Source organism: Diadema antillarum, unplaced genomic scaffold (assembly GCF_040938485.1).
Source record: "Diadema antillarum isolate AM-2024a unplaced genomic scaffold, OU_Dant_1.0 scf00000131, whole genome shotgun sequence".
In the NCBI taxonomy this organism is placed as follows: Eukaryota; Metazoa; Echinodermata; class Echinoidea; order Diadematoida; family Diadematidae; genus Diadema; species Diadema antillarum.
This window is the reverse complement of record NW_027271020.1, coordinates 2,067,993-2,086,785: the sequence shown is the minus strand read 5'-3', so window position 1 is coordinate 2,086,785 and position 18,793 is coordinate 2,067,993. Positions and strand designations below refer to the sequence as shown.

Here is an 18,793-nt window from a genome sequence, read left to right as displayed (position 1 = left end):
TGTGATACGTCATCACTGTGACGCATGGAGGCGTTCAAATCTAAACAACTATTAAATCCATGATCATTAATACAAAGCCAATAAAGATCATCACTACAAAAAAAAAGACGCTCAAATAAACACACATTACACCCTCGCTAACATACACACAGTCATACACACATACATTACAGATTCCACACGCCCACCCTTCGACGTTGGCGGAAGTCTAGCTGTCATATTGCAAGACTAACCGCACAGAGCATGTACATTCGGACGTGCTGTGGCTGCCCTTTGGTGGATATAAGGATGTTCACCTGGTACAGCCCATCATAAATAACGCGAAAGCTGGATTCTTGAAAAGTAACAAACTCGTCAGTGATATAAGAACAACAGCTCGTGTGATATTTCGTGTTCAAAAACACTCGTGGTCATCGTAGGTACGCGCGGACTGAAAGGTCTCAGGTCTGAATTCGAAGAAAGCAACATTATAGCGGGCTCGGGTTTTCATGTCGCCATCGATGGCTGGTAAGATTCTGATACTGGCATGCGGCCTCCTCGCCGTTTGCTCCTCTGCACAAGGCCAAGACTGTAGCACAGGTAGGTGTAAACTACGAATATTTATATTTCTCGTATGTTTATTTGTTTTTCTATCACGTCATCTGTTCATTCCGCGCTTATGTCTGCCGATCTTTCCTCCACACGACAGGATTTACCCTCCCGTCTTTATTTTGAAAAATTCTTCGCCACTGCATTCTAAAAACAAGATAGTTATCAATACATGCACCACTACAAGTTATCTGACAGTCATGGCTTTCACTTGCTGTGGATATTGAAGCTTCTTCATATTATAATACCAGGGAGGTAATTCTCACCTCCCTGAGGTATAGTAGGGCCTACGTGTACCCAAGAAGAGTACCCCCCCCCCTCCCTTCATTCCCCTGCCCGCAGAGATCCCAACACCTCATTTCGAACCCCTCCTCTTCGCTCCCCCACCTCTCCCTCCTTATCTATAGGCCTTTCATTTACCTATGTCCTGCTTCGATGTCGCGCCCATGCATTTACGCGTCCATCCATTTTGATCATATATTCACCAATGTTCGACCATATCAGTTTATTGCCATAACACGTCAATTTCATCTTGGTCAGGGATGAAAGTGCCTAAAATCTTTAGCACTTTCATCCCTGATGAAGAGGGAGGTCTCCAAATATTTGGATTTTCATTAAACACCTATTGGCATTTAATGCATTCCTCTATAATAATAATGATAATAATAATAATAATAATAATAATAATAATAATAATAATAATAATAATAATAAATATAATCTATATATCTCTATCGTGGCGTTATTATCATATTACTATCACTAGTACTATCAAATGCTATTTCAAGGGTCTAGAATAATTTTAGCTATATTTTGCAGAAAACTCCATTCAATTTGATCCGGTGGTCACAAAGAAATGTTGATTGTTGTAATTAAAACATGTCTTGAATCTGTTTCTTCCAAGTTTAGCACTTGGATTGTCTTCGAACTGCATATTAATGTATGAACACAATGGGAAGAACTTGGAGGGAAGGGACTCCTGACATGTTTTTTGGAGATCCTCATTTTTCTTTGACCTCTGAAGAAAATCGGATGGGGTTCTCTGCAAGATGTGGGTAATGAGCTTCATACTCTGAACTTGTATATGGATTGATTCACTAGTTTGAAAACAATAGTAGCTGAGGTTGTTCCTTTTTGGGGGGGGGGTGGAGGACGTAAAGTATAAATATATATATCTATATATATATATATATATATATATATATATATATAATTCACATCTGTTTATGTGATTACATATATTCATGTGATTACAGATCGTTATTCCGTAGATGTCATTGCAAAAAAAAAAAAATGCGCTATTCCGAAAATAGAATAAGGTTCGTATTTCCGCATGTTTCCCTTTAAAAGGACTGTACAGTACTGGTTGAGGGGGAATTTATGTGTTGAACATTCCCAAGTGAGATAATGAGAAAGCCGGCTCTTATGAAATATGAAAGAGCATGTAATTTAAAGAAGGATTCAACGTTTATTTCATGAAAACTGGTTTCAAATGGCTGAGATATCCAAAGAAGTGATGATAATAAAAGGCGACAACCCACACCTTTTATTAGGATCTCTTTGTTTCATCTTGTTTTTGGATATCTCAGCCATTTCAACACCAATTTTCATCAAATAAACTTTTGATACCCCTAAGAATTGCATGTTTTTTTGACATCTCTTAAAAATTAACCGTCCTTCGGGAAAAAAGAACAGTGTTTGACCATTTTCTGATCAACCAACCTTCGGAATATCGTCACTGAGAGTCAAATTAACGAACTTTTTTTTTCACTTTTGGATTAACAAAATAAAATCAACTAATAGTATTGCGAATGTGTGTGTTTCGGAATAACGAAAGTCACCCGTTTTCATGGCGTGATAAAAAAGCACTTGACTTACCTGTTGCATGTACCGTTTTCAGAGTTACAAGGCAGGTAACTGTGATCAGATTTAGTATTAAAGGAGACCTCCGGATGATTTTCAGATTTTTACATTTTAACAACTATGAATTAGTTAGACTGAGGACAAAGTTCCAGAATCTATGATAATTGGGATGAAGAATAATAATATAATATTTTCGAAATTTATAACAAATTGCAATGAACATGGATGATGATATGGCAGAGTCACCATAAAAATGCATGATTTGGGGCTCGAGGAAACAGAACAAAAGAAGAAGGCATGCATAAATCATACACAGGTGAACTCGCAAGCAAGCGGAATTGTAATGGAATTTCACTGCTACATTTCTGAAATATGCGAGCCTCCTATGTCATCATCCTTGTTCAGTGTAATTTGTTTAAGGTTTTTCAAAGTATTGTTTCTCTGCTCAAGAACCACTGTAAATTCCACAAATTTATTATACGTGGATTTGCCGATTTATGTACTACAATGACGTGAAATTATGAAAATCGTCTGGAATTCCCCTTTAATATGAGTAATCATGTTGTAACTTACATAACAAGGCAAGTACCATAATGTGTCTCGCCCATTCGCGTACAAGAAATTGTACGCAAATGGCATGTAACAGATAAAAAAAAAAGATATAACAGATGAAAAGAGATATAAAAGGGTAAAAATTTATGGCAAAAAAGAAACGTGCCATAAAAACTTAACATTGGGCCCTTAAAGTTCGTTGACCCCTGTCTGTGACCTCTGACCTTGTGGTGACCATCCACTCCCCAAGAGACATCTATACCATTCAAGTTTGGTCACAAACGGACCTATGGATCAAAAGTTATGACCCATAATAGAAACGCGCCATAAAAACCTAACATTGGGCTCTTAAGGTTCGTTTACCCCTGCTTGTGACCTTTGACCTTGTGGTGATCATCCACTCCCCAAGGGACATCTACCATCCAAGTTTAGTCACAAACGGACCTATGGATCAAAAGTTATGACCCATAATAGAAACGCGCCAGAAAAACTTAACATTGGGCTCTAAAAGTTCATTGACCCCTGCCTTTGAGCTTTGACTTTGAGGAGACCTTCATATTTGATAAAATGTGAAACTTTGTATGACCCCTCTTCCCTCGAAGTTTGATTGCAATTGAAGCACAGAGCAAAGAGTTATTGAAGTTTTTGTAGCGTTACGGACAGACAAAAATCAACGTGAACACTGTGGGGTTATGTTTTCTTTATATCGCTTCATATGTGGGGATGTTATGAAGTGGTCCAGCAATAACTGCACATGTAAACACGACATTAACAACTTTTCAGCGACTGCCCTAAACTTCCTCAAACTATGCTCTTACGATTCATTTTTTTTTTTTTTTTTTTTTTTGGCATTCACGTGCGAGATAATAAGCCAGTTCGTACTTCCGCTTTAGGCATGATGGGCAGAAAAAGTTACTTGTATTTGTACTAACGTTCACGGAGGTCTTTTAATCTCTATATAAATGGTGCTATCCAGCACATCCACCTGACATCAACAAAGTGTTTACTACAGCCTGGCATCTCATAGCGATAGGAGAAAACATGGTTTTTCAATGCGTTTAATGCGAAACAATGAAATGATGCTTCCTCATGTATTTTATAGTTGACGGACCATTCTTGCCATATTTTTTTTTGAACATGAATTCCTTAAGATATGGCTGACAATCTCATGTATATGACGTCGTTTTGAAAACGAGGAAACTGCCTGAACAACCCAGACAAATGGATCGTCATTTATATCAATGTGCACATGAGCTAATTACGAATTGGCTTACTGTATTCACACGCATGTTTTGGGTACATGGATTCCCTTTACAAGCTTTTAAAGGGGGTTCATCATTGTTGTATTGCCTCCGTGGGCCATGCCTTTTGAATAGGAAAATCGCTGTTCCGAAGGTATGCAGTCACACCAGAAGTGTGCACAAATGACATCTCCAATAACGGAGATGAAAGAAGAACACACATAAAACCAGACAATGATGATTCAGGCTAATCGCATTCAAAAAAGAACAAAAAGTCACAAAATGTCACGTTTCTTTCAATGTGGAATTCTTTTATATCGACCGCATATTTTTCCTTTGTAAGTTTTTTGACTCGATTGCATGAGTTGTCCTCAATGTACAAGCTCTTCTATTTAGTGGACTCCCATTTGTCTTTCCTCACACTGTAGAATCATGAAACATGTGAGAAGTTTGATTTGTAACTGCGTATCATGCTGTTGATTCATAATTGCCTTCAATTTCCACGATACAGTAAACTCGTGACGAGACTTCAATTCAGTTTATTTGATGGTCTTCTTCTACAAGGCAATAGAAAAGACAAATCACAAATGATCTTGAGTACATAAGAGTTCACAAATTCACCCAAGATTTGTGATTTGTTTTTATTTTTATGGTTTGTGGAAGAAGAAAATGAAATAGATTGAATTGAAGTAAACTAAGTTGAACTGAATTGAATTGGAATCCAGTTCCGCATTCACATCGCAATGTAAGTCTCGTGTCGTTTTTCATTTTTTTTTTCATGATTATCGTAATCACTCCCCCATTTTTGGAAATGAGGATCATTTATAAACATTTCCCCACCATTCCCCTAGACTATTTTCATTGATATAGGTATTTTCTATGCCATGTTGAACGAGTATTTCTCATATGGACCATGTGCAAAAAACAAACAAACAAACAAACAAACACCGATATTTCTCTTTTTGCTTTGTTGAATAAGTAGCAGCACTTCAACTTTTTTTCTTCTTTAGGGGTGCTTTTAAAATATTTTTCTTGATTTGCTGGTGTATGTGTTCTCTTCTCAATACTTCCCCGTCTTTTCTATTAAAGGATACAAAATGCATGTTTTCTAATAATCTCTGTCTATACCATAATCATTATCAGTATATTATACTGTTAATAATCCCATCATAACAACTGTTCATCCGCTTGCAGAATGTGGCTTATCCGACCTCCAAACCTGCATTAGACATGTTAGAGAAGAATTTGCTATATCCCCGAGTATTTCTATCTTCTCTTTTTTGTTTCTTTTTTCTATGTTTGGTCATAATTATGTTGTACCCTTGCTCAACATCTTAATCTTTACTCTCAATTTTGATACAAGGACCTGCTACCCGCTTCACGAGCTTCCTATTAAATTGTTAAGCATTTATTATCAGATTTCAACTTTCATATATTTACCACTATGTTCTTTGTGTTTGCAATATTTCATTATGCTTCCTAGCTGGATATCATGTATCATTTCATATTGGCATATTCTTTTGATATGTTTTTAATCGAGAAATACGAGAATAAATTGAAATTGAAAATTGAAATACGTTCAACGATACTTTTGTGATGCTCGAAGATGTGACTATAATAGAATGCTCATTCGCCATATTCACGCCAACATTTGAGTATATGAATATAAGAACGACCCAAGTCCAATTTTTGGCCAAATTCAGTTTGACATGGGAAATTGTAGCTTATGCATGGACTCATCTTGTGTGTAAATGATAAATCCTAATTACCCCCGGAAGTGCCTGAAATGAATGAGTTAAATCTTATTTTAATGTAAGAATGAAGGACTTGGGTCATTCTTACATTCATATAATAGCGCCCTCTCTCATCCTTCTCCATCTCTATAGCAGAATATCATGTATATGAATCAAAGAACGACCCAAGTCCATATGAATCAAAGAACGACCCAAGTCCACCACACAAAATGGCCTCTCCACAATTAATGTAAATGTTAATTGTCATAATAATATATGTTCTAATTTGTATATACAACGTTGCCTTTCCATCACAGTTAAATAGAATATTATTGGACAAATAAAAAAGATATGAAGTTTTTTTTAGTTTACTCGAAATGATCCTCCATGGACTTGGGTCGTTCTTATATTCATATACTCATTTGTTAGTCCACAGTGTACTCGGAAAGAGAATCTTTGAGCTGAGCTCCATTGAAACTTTCCTTACAATATGATAATCAAGGCTCATTCACGGCACGTACCGATGCTATTTGCATTTTACACCGTTTTCCATAACGGGTTGTCACTCTTGCTTGCATTCTCTCGTGTTCTTGTTGTTTTCAACCGTAAACAGCACCCCTTGGCCCCACCCCACCCCACCCCAAAAAAATGATGGTAATCATAGACGAGTGAAAATGACTAAACATCGCGTGCAGACAAAATTAGTGTAAATAGTTGGCATACTTCTTTGTAATGAATTAGGTATTCCACGCCAAAGTCGATAATGAAGTATGAATGCAGGCTTTATCATGGTTCCTGAAGTAGTTTTTTTTGTGTGTGTGTGTGTGTGTTTTATTTTTAATACCGATCATGGTTTTGTGATGTTTTTGTCGTTGATGGTGTTGTTCCCGTTGGGATTTATTTTCCCCTGCTCAAGCTTCGTTCCTATTTTGGGACGACGAATAAGCGCGTCTGTTTCATTACGTTCAGGTGGGTACCAATCTAATTTAAATGCACTCTGGCACGCAGAGTACTGAGGGTTGCATGTTTGAGTGACATATCACGGTGTATTGTGACACACCTGTTGTGTAAGTCAGCAGTCGGCGAAGTTCCTTAGATCCAGCAAAAGCAGAGTAATATAACATATACAACAGCAACGAAAATTTCGGGAAGGCCAGGAGACACGTGCTTGGAAGTTATGAGCTTGCATTCATAATGACATATGCCAACCTCTAAAGATGAAATCCCAATTAGAATTAGATTATTGGTGAAAAAACGGTGTACGGTCAAACCCATTATATAAAAATCGGTGCGATTCTTTCGTTTAGGTGTCGCTGACTCTTCTTTCTGCATTTTAAAGAAATCAAAGAGCAGAGAACCTGTTTATTTCGTCTCATCTTTTCAGTGGCATGTGCAAGTAAAGTTGAACGCATATTTAGGGGAAAGAAAGTCGGAAGTATCATTTTGTTTTGTTTTTCAGTTCTTGTTTTGTACGTATACTTACTTCCGTTATGAAATCACCCGATGAGAGTTTATTTAGTACCTGTGTGGTTATGCTAAAAAAAAAAGGTTTTTATGGTATCTGAAATGTAGTATTAATAGAAATGCATTTTTTTTTTTGTATTAAAATATCGTGTGATCTTCCACAGTACACTGACATTTGATTGATATACGTAAATAGATGTACGGAAGTTTTTTTTTGTATGTTAATGTGCAATAGTCCGATAGTTGTTTGGTTGTGCATATCAGGCGTGTCAGGGCATCAGTAAAAGGAGACAGATCTCAGCTGTGTGTAAGTGGGGGGGGGGGTGCGAGGAATTATATGCAATATGTGTTATGATTTATAATTTATGGATTATGATGTTGGGGTAGTCTGTAGAGTGAGGTGTTGTAAAATTTGTGGTTATTATATCTTTTGCAGCAGTTAATTCTAACATAGTTTTCTGTGTATGTACATATCTATTCTATCCCCTCTTTGCACGTTCACTACATTATGATAGTTTGTGTTATGATGTATTTTTAGTTCCCTGTAATTTTGTTGAATATTTATTTGATGTTATACGTAATTAATTTTTTTTTTGTTTTTTCTTTTGTAGTTGTAAATATGTGTTTATGAATGTGTGACAAAACCAGTTTTCCATGCCAAGTTTTTATACATAATTTGGACAAATCAAAAAGTGAAATAAAATGAATAATATATTGGGGCCCCTTGAGGGAGATTGTAATATAGGTTTAAAAAAAAACCTTGTCAGTGTAATGTACTAAAAACAAAAATTCAAACAAAATTCTTCTAAAAATCATGTTTACATGCACACTTATTATTGTTCATTGTAGACATGAAAAAACAATTGTTTTGTTCAGGCTTTGGATACTGTTTTCCACCATCCGTTTTTTGTCTCACATTTTCTGTAAGATGCGTTAACATGTTTTACGGTAATATATTGATGATGGCCCAAAAGGTCAGATATTTTCTTTGATTAATAATTTTGAATTTCAATTTAGTCATAGATAATGCAACAGATTATATAATCACTAATAAAGTGTATTTGATAATTAGTTTCCGCCACGTACTGCAGTTATCCAATTCGAAATTATCATTATTAAATATAAACCAGTTACTGATAGTAAGGTATCTTTAAGCCGTGTAACATACGTTACCGTGATCTGCGGTTTTAGATGAGCAATTACATTCACGTCCTGACTTATAGAAGGTAATAACCAACAGAAAAAAAAGCTCTTTACTTAGATATACAACATTCAATAGATATTTTGCAGCATACATTACGTTTGTTACCAATCTTATTCATTGCCGGAGACGGGGCCGTGTACAATTTCACGTATTACACAGTACAAATCACACACGTGTGATATTTGATATTCTATTTCTTTTTGTTCTGTTAGTTTTTGAAAGGGGTGTTGGTTTCGTGCGATGGTTGTTTGATAATTATTTTTTATTATTATTATCGCTATTATCATTATAGTTAGGGTACTGCTTATGGTTAAGGAAGTGCTTTGGGTGAGGTCTTGATTACAAATTGTCATCTAAGTGGACAATCTGCACTCTGCAAAAATATCTTTGTTTTTATTGGGGGGATCTATTCACACTTACACTGCATTTACGCATGGCACTCCACTACTGTGATTTCATCTGGATTTACAGATACAACGCCTCCTGTTGTAAATTGTTCAGACGTTACGCTGGGACAACCATTTGTAAACGTCTTCTTCGGACTGACCCTGAATAATGGATACACCTATGTTGACGTTAACCCGGACTTCAACGGCATTTCATACAGCTTGCCCACCGGGCCCTTTGGCCACCGATATCCACCCGGAGACACAGAGGTCACCCTCATCGCCAGAGACTTGTGCGACAACGTGGCTACTTGTAATTTCACCGTGAACAACCCACGTGGGTATCAACAACTGTTTCTGAATTATACGTATTTCTGTGCTTATTCTTGTGTCTGTTTGTTGTTCCTTTGGTCTACTCTTCTTCTTCTTCTTCTTCTTCTTCTTCTTCTCCTTCTTCTTCAAAAACGCAACAATTATTCCAGACTGACTTACACGTCCGAATGACCCGTATAGGGCCTATGCTATAGGCTAAACTTGCAGGACAAAAAATACACAGCTTAAATTTTCTGAAGGACACAAACAAACAAACAAACACACACACACGCACACACAAGGAAGAACTATGATACCATTTGAATGAAGTGCATTTTACGAGGAGGCCGCATCTAGCTTCGGGATTAAAAACTATATGTTCGGACCGGTCGGAGTCCATGATAGAGACAGACCTTCAACATTATCGTATAAAGAGTAAAGCCCAATTTAAACACACGTGTGTGGTTGAGTCCTAAATGCTGTTAATTCTGTGTTGGTATATTTGCAGAGTTGAGATGTTGATGAATTCTACAAAGCTTAATTATCTTGGGGCTGTTTCTCTGCAGCTATAACGTGCTTAAAAAGCAACGTGCTTAGTTCAGTTCAGCTGATCCAAGGACAATTTTGGGATCAATCAATCAGCCATTTGGGGACAATATCTTGCAACCACTTTGCAACGTTCTAGAATACACCTTGAATGTTTTTGTATACCCCTCCCGACCAGATCTGATAGGACACTGACTTTCCCAACATCCAGCATTGGCCCGAATTCACGAAGATGGTACAATTGAAACCATGGTTTAAACCACGGACAAAGGCCGTAGTTTTGTATGGGGCGCCAAGTGTCGCATGTTATGGCCTATATCGTTACGAAATCAGTCATTTTTCATTTCGTCGATGGAATGATCATTTCGTTAACGAAATGGTCATTTCGTCACGAAATAGGCCATGCGACACTTGGCGCCCCATACAAAACTACGATCTTTGTCCATGGTTTAAACCATGGTTTCAATTGTACCTCCTTCGTGAATTCGGTCGGGCCTAAGGGTTCATTGTTTGGTTGAATAGTTCCCGTGTATCGATGGAACAGAACCCTGGACCTGTAACCGCATCGTTCCTATTCTCTCTCACTCTCTCCCTCTTTCTCTCTCTTGTGGACCAAGTGACCGAGTTACCAGTAAACTGTCCCGATCTGACGGACACGGTATCACTGAGTCCCGGTCAGGCGACCTACACCTACACCCCAACTTTCGGCCCAGGCGACGTGACTCTTACGACGGGGGTTAACTATCGGTATATCGGCGACAACGGCGTCATGGTTGACGTTAACGTCGGTGTGGGTAACGAAGCTCCGGTCGGCGTGAACCAAATTACCACCGTGATCTCTGACGACGTGCTTAGTAAAACGTGCACTTCCACTCTTACTGTTGAAGGTTTGTACAGCATGTGTTGATTCTTTTTTGTGAGTGTTCTATATGAACCCACGAACATACAAACACACACATACCTATCTGATTCTTGAAGGTGTATATTATCGCTTCTGCTTATTGTATCTATACATTTCATGTACACATACAAAAAGAAAAACACCTCGTAATTTTCACAAATGCGTGGAATCAGTGAGGATTGGGGTAGAATTACCAATTGCAAAATGCCCGACAGAGAAATAAAATAATATCTCCCAGATTAAGTTCATTCATAAATTGTGTATCCTTATCTCTTTTGTGTCTCAGTGTTATGGCCTTTTAACGCACAGAGAACCAGAGACCACCTTGTGGTGCATGTTCTCGTACATTATCTTTTTATCAAATTTTTCGAAATCATTTTCGAAATACTTGTTAGGGTTAATTGTGTAAAAAAAAACAATCACAGGTTCTTCACTAATCTGGTTGATTTAGAACTAGTTCCTTAAATGTCAAAAATACATTAGTTTAAATTGAAGTTCTCATTATTCTAGCATTCTGCAAATACCTCTCTATTTTCGTGTGTACAGAGTTAAGGAATGTTTCCGGTCTGATGAAATCTATCTCCAAATATAAGATGGAAAATAAAAGTCGGAGGTGCCAATCTTGAGAGAACAAGGAGATTATGAGAGCATCATGATTCTCTATAACGTGTGTCATAATCATGGTATGATGCGCACAGAACAAAGTGAATCGGTGAGAATTGGATGCGCGAGTTTAACTTTGGAACTGTTTGAATCCACGAGCGCAGCGAGTGGGTTTTAGACTGTTGCCAGAGTTAAACGAGAGCATCTAATTTTCGCCGAGCCATGAACTAGGCCTGCGCGTCATTCGTTTTATAAAATGGGCTTGTAAATTCATGAAATTCAACCTTATTTTTTTCTTTTCCATCATGCTTTTTGTACAACTACGACGTCAAACATGGCTTAAGTCAAATTTTACCGGACGCAAGGCTCAGTGTGGACCAGCAAAAAAAAAAAAAAAAAAAAAAAATTATGTTCATGATATTGACCAATCAGTTTGCAGAGATTCTAAAGGTCATTTTATAACTCTCGTTGTCTGTATAGGAGCTAGAGTATGATTTACTCCATAGGATTTTGTCACTCCCTCGTACTCTGTAGACAATGGGGTATTTCCTTGTTTATAGCCGGAATATGGGCTGTATTCATTCCAATGAAGGGTGGTACTGGTTCCCCTCAATTAACTTTGTGAAAGATTAAAACGGTAATCAATTGTAAATTTCCTAGGGAGTAAGCTATACCATTGACCAAAGTCCGCCGAACTTCGGGGATGTTCATGGTTCCCGACATTAAGGATACATAATGCTTCGGCATGGCGGAAACATAATGTGTCCAATGCTACCACACACCGTAATAGAGCCGCAGACAATGAAATGCGTAGAATTTTCCCCTTTGGGGGGGGGGGGGGTGGGGGGCGATGTTGACAAAAGCAAATTTTGAGATGTGGTATCAAAGCTAATCTAATTTTCGACGACAAATGTAATTGCGCAGGATTTTCTCTACTTTTTCACATGTTAATTGGGTGGACAAACTAAAGTTGGATACTTGATGTCAAGAACAATCTAATTTTGTATATAATACATGTAGTATTCATTTTGAAGGATAAACTGATAAACATCATGCTTTCGTAGCACACGACTTCTTATCTGTTGTCCTTTCAGTCAGGTCTGCTGTGTATAACATTATTTAAAGTTTTGGGGTCTATATTGTAATCTAAAGTCTCGAATCGCTCCATGCTATTAGATAATGAGGCACCTACTGTCATCTGTCCGGCCGACGCAACGTTGTCACAGTCAAACCTCGTCTACCCCGAAGCCACGGCGTCAGACAACGCGGACCCATCCCCAACGGTGACCTATGACCCTCCAGCAAGTTCCCTTTCTTTGGGAACAACAACGGTTACTGTTAACGTCACAGATTCTTCGTCGAATTCGGCGTCCTGCGAGTTCAACGTGACAGTTATAGGTTTGTTTAGCATACAGCACAGCTTTAAGCAAGCTATAGCCGCTGTTAATAAGTCGTTTCTTCATACCGTCTGCAATCATTGATTATTTCGTTTAATTCATACGCAAACCATACAGACACACCTTTGCTCTGTATTTGGTCTGGGGATTGCATAACCATGGAGCTTCATTCACTGGCCTTCGAAATTTGACTTACTCATACTCTGACTGCCATATCTTTCAAAAAAGCCAAGTTAGGTCCAATGACATCTTATCTTGTTTTCGTTCGTGAATAAGCATTGTATTTCCATCAATTCATGACGGCGAAACATTAAACGATGCGTTTTATTCTGTGATCCTACTTAAAAGGAGGTCCTTGAATCCATCTGCTTACCTTAATAACCCTTGTGACACAAAAGTAATTCCAAGAGAAAATTCGGCATCCTTCAGTATATTTTGGTGTCTCCCGTTTCGTTTTTCAAGAACATTTGCTGAAGCGTGTGCCATGTTTTTTTTTCACTGATTTTCATATCATACTATTCAAAAATGAAATTTTGGACCATTATGCATTTTTGTCTTGCCAGTCCCTGATGTTGTTGTTGATGATGTTGTTGAATATCATGAAGCTTTACTATGCCATATCTGTCGTTGACAGTGCCACTAGGCCTGCCATAGGTACAATGCCCCCCCCCCCCCCAACAAAACAACAAACCCCAAAAACAACAAACAAACAAAACAGAAGAAGAAGAAATACAACGGGTCCTCCGCAACGATAACTATAAGAATATAAGTGAGTCAATCCAAATACAATTTCAGGGTATGAAACTATAACCTATTGCCCAAATCTTACATAAAACCCCATCCGATTTGCTTCAGTGGTGTCAAAGAGAAATTCGGATTTTTGTAGAGCAAGTAGAGAATCCCTTCCCTGCAAGTTCTGTCCATTGTGTTCACACATTAATATGCAGTTCCAAGAGCACCTGAGTGCTAAAATTGAAAGAAACAGACCCATGACCTGCTTTACAATGATCCACATCATTTCCTCTGTGACCAAACTGAATGGGGTTTTCTGCGAAACATAGCTAAGATGTTATACTGTCGTACTTGAAGGCCTTGAAATAGCATTCAGACAGTTTGATCATATTGGAAGTTTTCAATGCGAAAATCCGATTGTATTTCTTTTTTTCTTTTTTTTTTTGGGGGGGGGGGGACATACTGTATTAATTGTATATGTTGATATGGCATATGCCTTAGCAGGAGCAGAACCTTCCCTCTTGGAACAGTATTATTACTTTATAGTGCAGTCATCTCCAGTAACCATAGTAACATCCTCATCATCATCTTAAATTTTACAAATTTCTGACAACTTTCTCACTTCTTGTAACATTGCCACACCACTCTACGTTTGGGTTGCTGTAATAAATTGAGTTATCTAAACAAAACAAAACAAAACAAGACAAAGTATGTGTTGAGTCACTATGAAGGATAAGAAAAGGGAAATTTACGAGGAATTTGACTTTTAATTTCCATGTTTTCAAGTGACATCAATCGGCTATCATAATTATGCAAACTAGTTGGGGTGACAATATTAGCCTCAAATCAATCCAACTGACTTCAAGACGATCCTCTACACTTCCTGTCGAGCAAATCACTTGTCAACGAATGAATTATTCATGCAGTAATAATGGATTATACATAGAAGAAGTGGGAAGATTGTCGGGAAAAACGTAGTCGTTATGATAAAGCATTTGTACAAACTGGGAGGAGTGTTATTAGCCAATAATATCATTATCACCTCGACTAATTATTGGCCTATAGACAGTGCACCCCGTTGTAACATAAACACGGTTATGACGAAATTCTCGTAACAACGAAATAAAGATACCGGTCCCAAAATTATAATCTGTATATCTTTATGTACTTAACTGTTAGGTTAGAACGAAATTTCGTTCCCGATGACTCTTTTTTCATACAAAATTATACAATGGGATTGCACTGCCGTAAAGATTTTGTCCGCTGCAAACATTTCATGAAACCATTTAAAAAGTTTAAAATTTTATGACTTAATGTCTGCATTTTGTTGAACTTTGATAAAACTATCACTGTTCTTCTCGTATTTCTTTGAGTGGTTTTCCATTTCCACTGTGTCATTATAATCATTGCCTTTAGCTTCGACTGTCGGTATGACCACGATTGTGACGTCACTATCCTCTTCTTCAACATTAAGCACCCCGGCTGGGCAAACATTTACAGCTAGAGCGTCAGTTGTAACGAAAGTAGATGCAATGTCTTCAACGGTTGCACTCGCAGTATCTGCTGCAGCCACATCCACGCGGTCAGGTACATTCCTGATGAGTAACAATTCTGATGATGCGAAACAACTTTTTCTGCGATGATACATCCCTCCCAATCACTATGCTTTATTCCCAATTAATATTCCTATACTCTTTTGTCTTTCGATAGCTGACATGTCATGCGCATATGAGTCTTAGATAACTGAACCTTTATCTAGTGACGCTAACTGCGACCCCCAATAATTTCCCAACTTGTGTTCTTATTCCCAGTTTGCTTATTTGTTTTTTTCTATTTTTATTTTCCATAATGATTAAAAGATTTGCTTGATAGCAGGTCTTTCACGTAATCCAGTTTGAAGAAGTTGGGGCGAACCACTCCACTGAGTTATGCACCCTGCTCTTTGCGACGATTGAATGAATAAAGCTGGATCTGTTACTTGCGTGGGTTGTGACTCCCCCACACACGGAACTCCGATTTCTTTCCCGATATCCGATGAGTTGATAGAATAGCCTCGCGAAAGTATTCATAAAAATCTAAAAATTGGTTTAATGTGAGTGATAGTCTCATGTGATAGATAAGGAGTGACTTAAAGTCAAACGATTATTTTTCGTAACCATGCTTATTTTTTCAGATTATCAGATCGGTTTCTACTAATATTAGCGAATGGGACTACTAAGTATACATGTTGGTCCTACATGTATGTTGGGGAGATTGTTTGAATAGGCCTAGTTTTGAATACGTAAAGAAGAAAGACTCACAATAATATGACAGTACAAGTAATAGGGACGAACATTTAGGAATCAGTCGCAACTTAAAGTTTGCAGTAAAAGAGAATATTTCAAGGCAACCTAAAAAACAACAAACAAACACATTTCTTCATTCACCCTTGTCATTAATCACACCGGTGATTGCTGATGTTGCGCGCACGCCTGTGACGTAGGGGGGGGGGGGGGGGGGATCCCGAGTTAAGTCTCCGTTATTGACGAATGAACTTCTGACGTCCGCTCTCCTGAGGTCAACGTTGTCTCAGCAAAATGTCAACGTGTTGCTAAGCATGTTATTTGTCCGTCAGTCACAATACTCGTCTGTTGTCATCGACGAAATTGTTGGCACCACGACAAAAGATGATGGTTTGCAAAGAACCCAAAGTTGAGTTCAGATACTTTCGACAAGATAAAAAGCGCACTTACAAGCGCGTACTTTTGTCACTTATTTTTTGTGAACAACTTCGTTTCGCATACGTACGTACACGGTGACTGCGACTGTGAGGCTACCATGGTTGCCATTTCTGTGTTAAATTCAAGAATCTGTGAGTACCAAATCTGTTGACGTTCGAGGTGTTGTATAAAACAAATAGTGTAATATGGTCTTTACTCGTGCAATGGAAACAGATTTTGCACTCTGTGAAAGATGAGGCGCACTATTCAACTCGGCTTGAATAGAGCCACTCTATCTTTCGCCTCGTGACCATTCACTACTTGTATACCGGTATGTCAGTATCATCTAGACGTAATTGTCCTATGTCGTAAAGACATAGAGTCTCCTTGTGATATGTTAACAGTGCATAGTAATAGTCGCATTTGTAGACCTAACTTTCTAATCACTGCTCTAGTGCTATACGCAGACACTAACTTAGCCAGTAGTTGTCTACTTTAACCACATCCCACTTGCGAACTAACCTCACTTCCCTACGTTCTTTAGCTAATGTAGTCGGATTCTTTTCATTTGATATTGGAAGATGATTTTGATAAAACGGGAATTGGGGGTTCGAGGAAACACACAGGTCAATGTCCTTCTTCCGTAAAGAAAAAGAGAGATAGAATGGAAATTTGAATAATTAGATATAATTGAATAATTTGAATAAAAATGTGAAAAAAATGAATAATCTGCTCCCTATATAGGGGGTCTCGTCACATTTGCACTTTTCCTACCTTAACCCATATTGGGACAGTGATTATGCACATGCTATTGCAACTTCATATCTGTACGAGATATAAAGTACGCCGCTAGCTTCTCTAGCCAGACACTTGTATATAATATGATATATTATGATTATTGTAGGTATGGAAAGATTAAGATATGCAATGCCCTAACGGCCTTGTGTTATGAATGTATAATCACATTGCATAATGAAGTTCTTGTCGAAAACGTGTTTATTGCACTGTGACGTATATAATAATATACTACGTCAAAGAATCACAAGCTATGTCGTTTGTCGTTGTTTGTGCAGGATTTTATGATTATCACTCCATACATACAATATTGCTGCTGAAAATAGAACATTGTAAATATCATACTGTATTCCGTAAAAATTCATTAAAGCAGACAACTTATCAATTAGACATAGTAAAGTTTGGACCCCCCCCCCCCCCCCATTTTCTGTATGCCTATCTATACTCATGTAAATATACCTTTCTCTCGAATGGAATTCATTTCAGCTCCCACTACGGCGGCGTCCACGACGTCGGATCCCACCACTCCGGCTCCAGCACCTGGTCAATCTGGCAGTGGTAGTGATTCCTCCTCTTCCTCCTCATCTTCCTCATCGGAAGAGTCCGACGAAGACTGATGACATATACAGCTATGACTATGACGTCATCATAACGCTCTGGCAAGAATGTTGCCTAGTGATTTTATAACCCGTTCATCATGAGACCTGAGAAGAGCTGTTAGGAATTATAGAAAGGGCATTCAGCTTTAATAGTTTGGTGTTTTATGTCGTTGTTGCTGCAAAACTTCCGTGTATTTCAGGAAAATGAGTTGAGGTCATTCATTACTTCACCAATGTCTTTCATTTTGTTGTGTGCACTTATATTGACCTACTCCAAAAATGTAAAGAGAATATCTATCAACATAATTATATCAGAGAAGAGTTAAATTAAGCTTATTTATATATAGAGAGAAGAAATATGGTATGGTATATGAAAGACTAAAGGCATATCTTTATGTGGCATCTATAGGGGGAAACTAAAATTTCGTTTCATTCCATAGAGTAAATTTATGTTACATTATCATGATTACAGTACATAGAAGAACAAAAATGTTTTACATTTTTACTATTGTAAAGGTATTGTACTGTAGTTGGTCATTTCTTGAGTACATATCCTTGAGTTGGTAGTTGTGGTTCTTTTATTTTGACAATCACATGTGTACTTTGATGTTCAGTGTTCCTCATTGATTGACTGAATACGTGTGTATAGAATAATACTTCTGTATTAAGGCTTCTGTGTCGTTAAATGAAACGACTCAAAATATTAATGTCGTAGACAATGATTGCAAGAGAACTTGGATTGCATTTCAAGTGTGAAAAATAGCTTTAAAAAGGGGTGATAACCCCTCCCCCCATCATAATCATTAAAAGTGGACCAGCAGTGGAACATATAGTCTAGAAAGAACTATCAAGACAGTCGTTCATTCTCTATTGAATTTTAGAAATAACGTAAGTTAAATTCATAAATTCTGACGAAAAAGAAAAGCCACATTCCATTGGTCGATTCTAGAAATAAAGTTTGCACCGTACTCTCTGACCCAAGTCAGTTGCATATCATTAGTAGTAGTTTTCCTGGCTTTCACATAGGCCCTTAATGAGGACCATGAGTCGGACTTGCCGTTATACGCAAAATACTTTATAAATGCATGCTTCTTGTAACAATTTTTTTGTGTCTTTAAAATCACACGGGAATTAATCGTGTGATAGAATACTGCCGAGGAAATGAGAGGAGTTTCTTT

At 37.8% G+C, this 18,793-nt stretch overlaps 1 protein-coding gene across 1 annotated transcript; it reads left to right on the top strand.

The window, feature by feature from the left end:
- Positions 1-365: 365 nt before the first annotated feature.
- LOC139720654 (hyalin-like) lies at positions 366-17,633 on the top strand. Its single transcript, XM_071632010.1, has 5 exons — positions 366-579; positions 9,117-9,368; positions 10,507-10,776; positions 12,570-12,791; positions 17,503-17,633. Exons 1-5 carry the CDS (start codon positions 489-491, stop codon positions 17,631-17,633), a joined length of 966 nt encoding a protein of 321 aa, XP_071488111.1. The 5' UTR covers positions 366-488.
- The last annotated feature ends 1,160 nt before the right edge of the window (positions 17,634-18,793 follow it).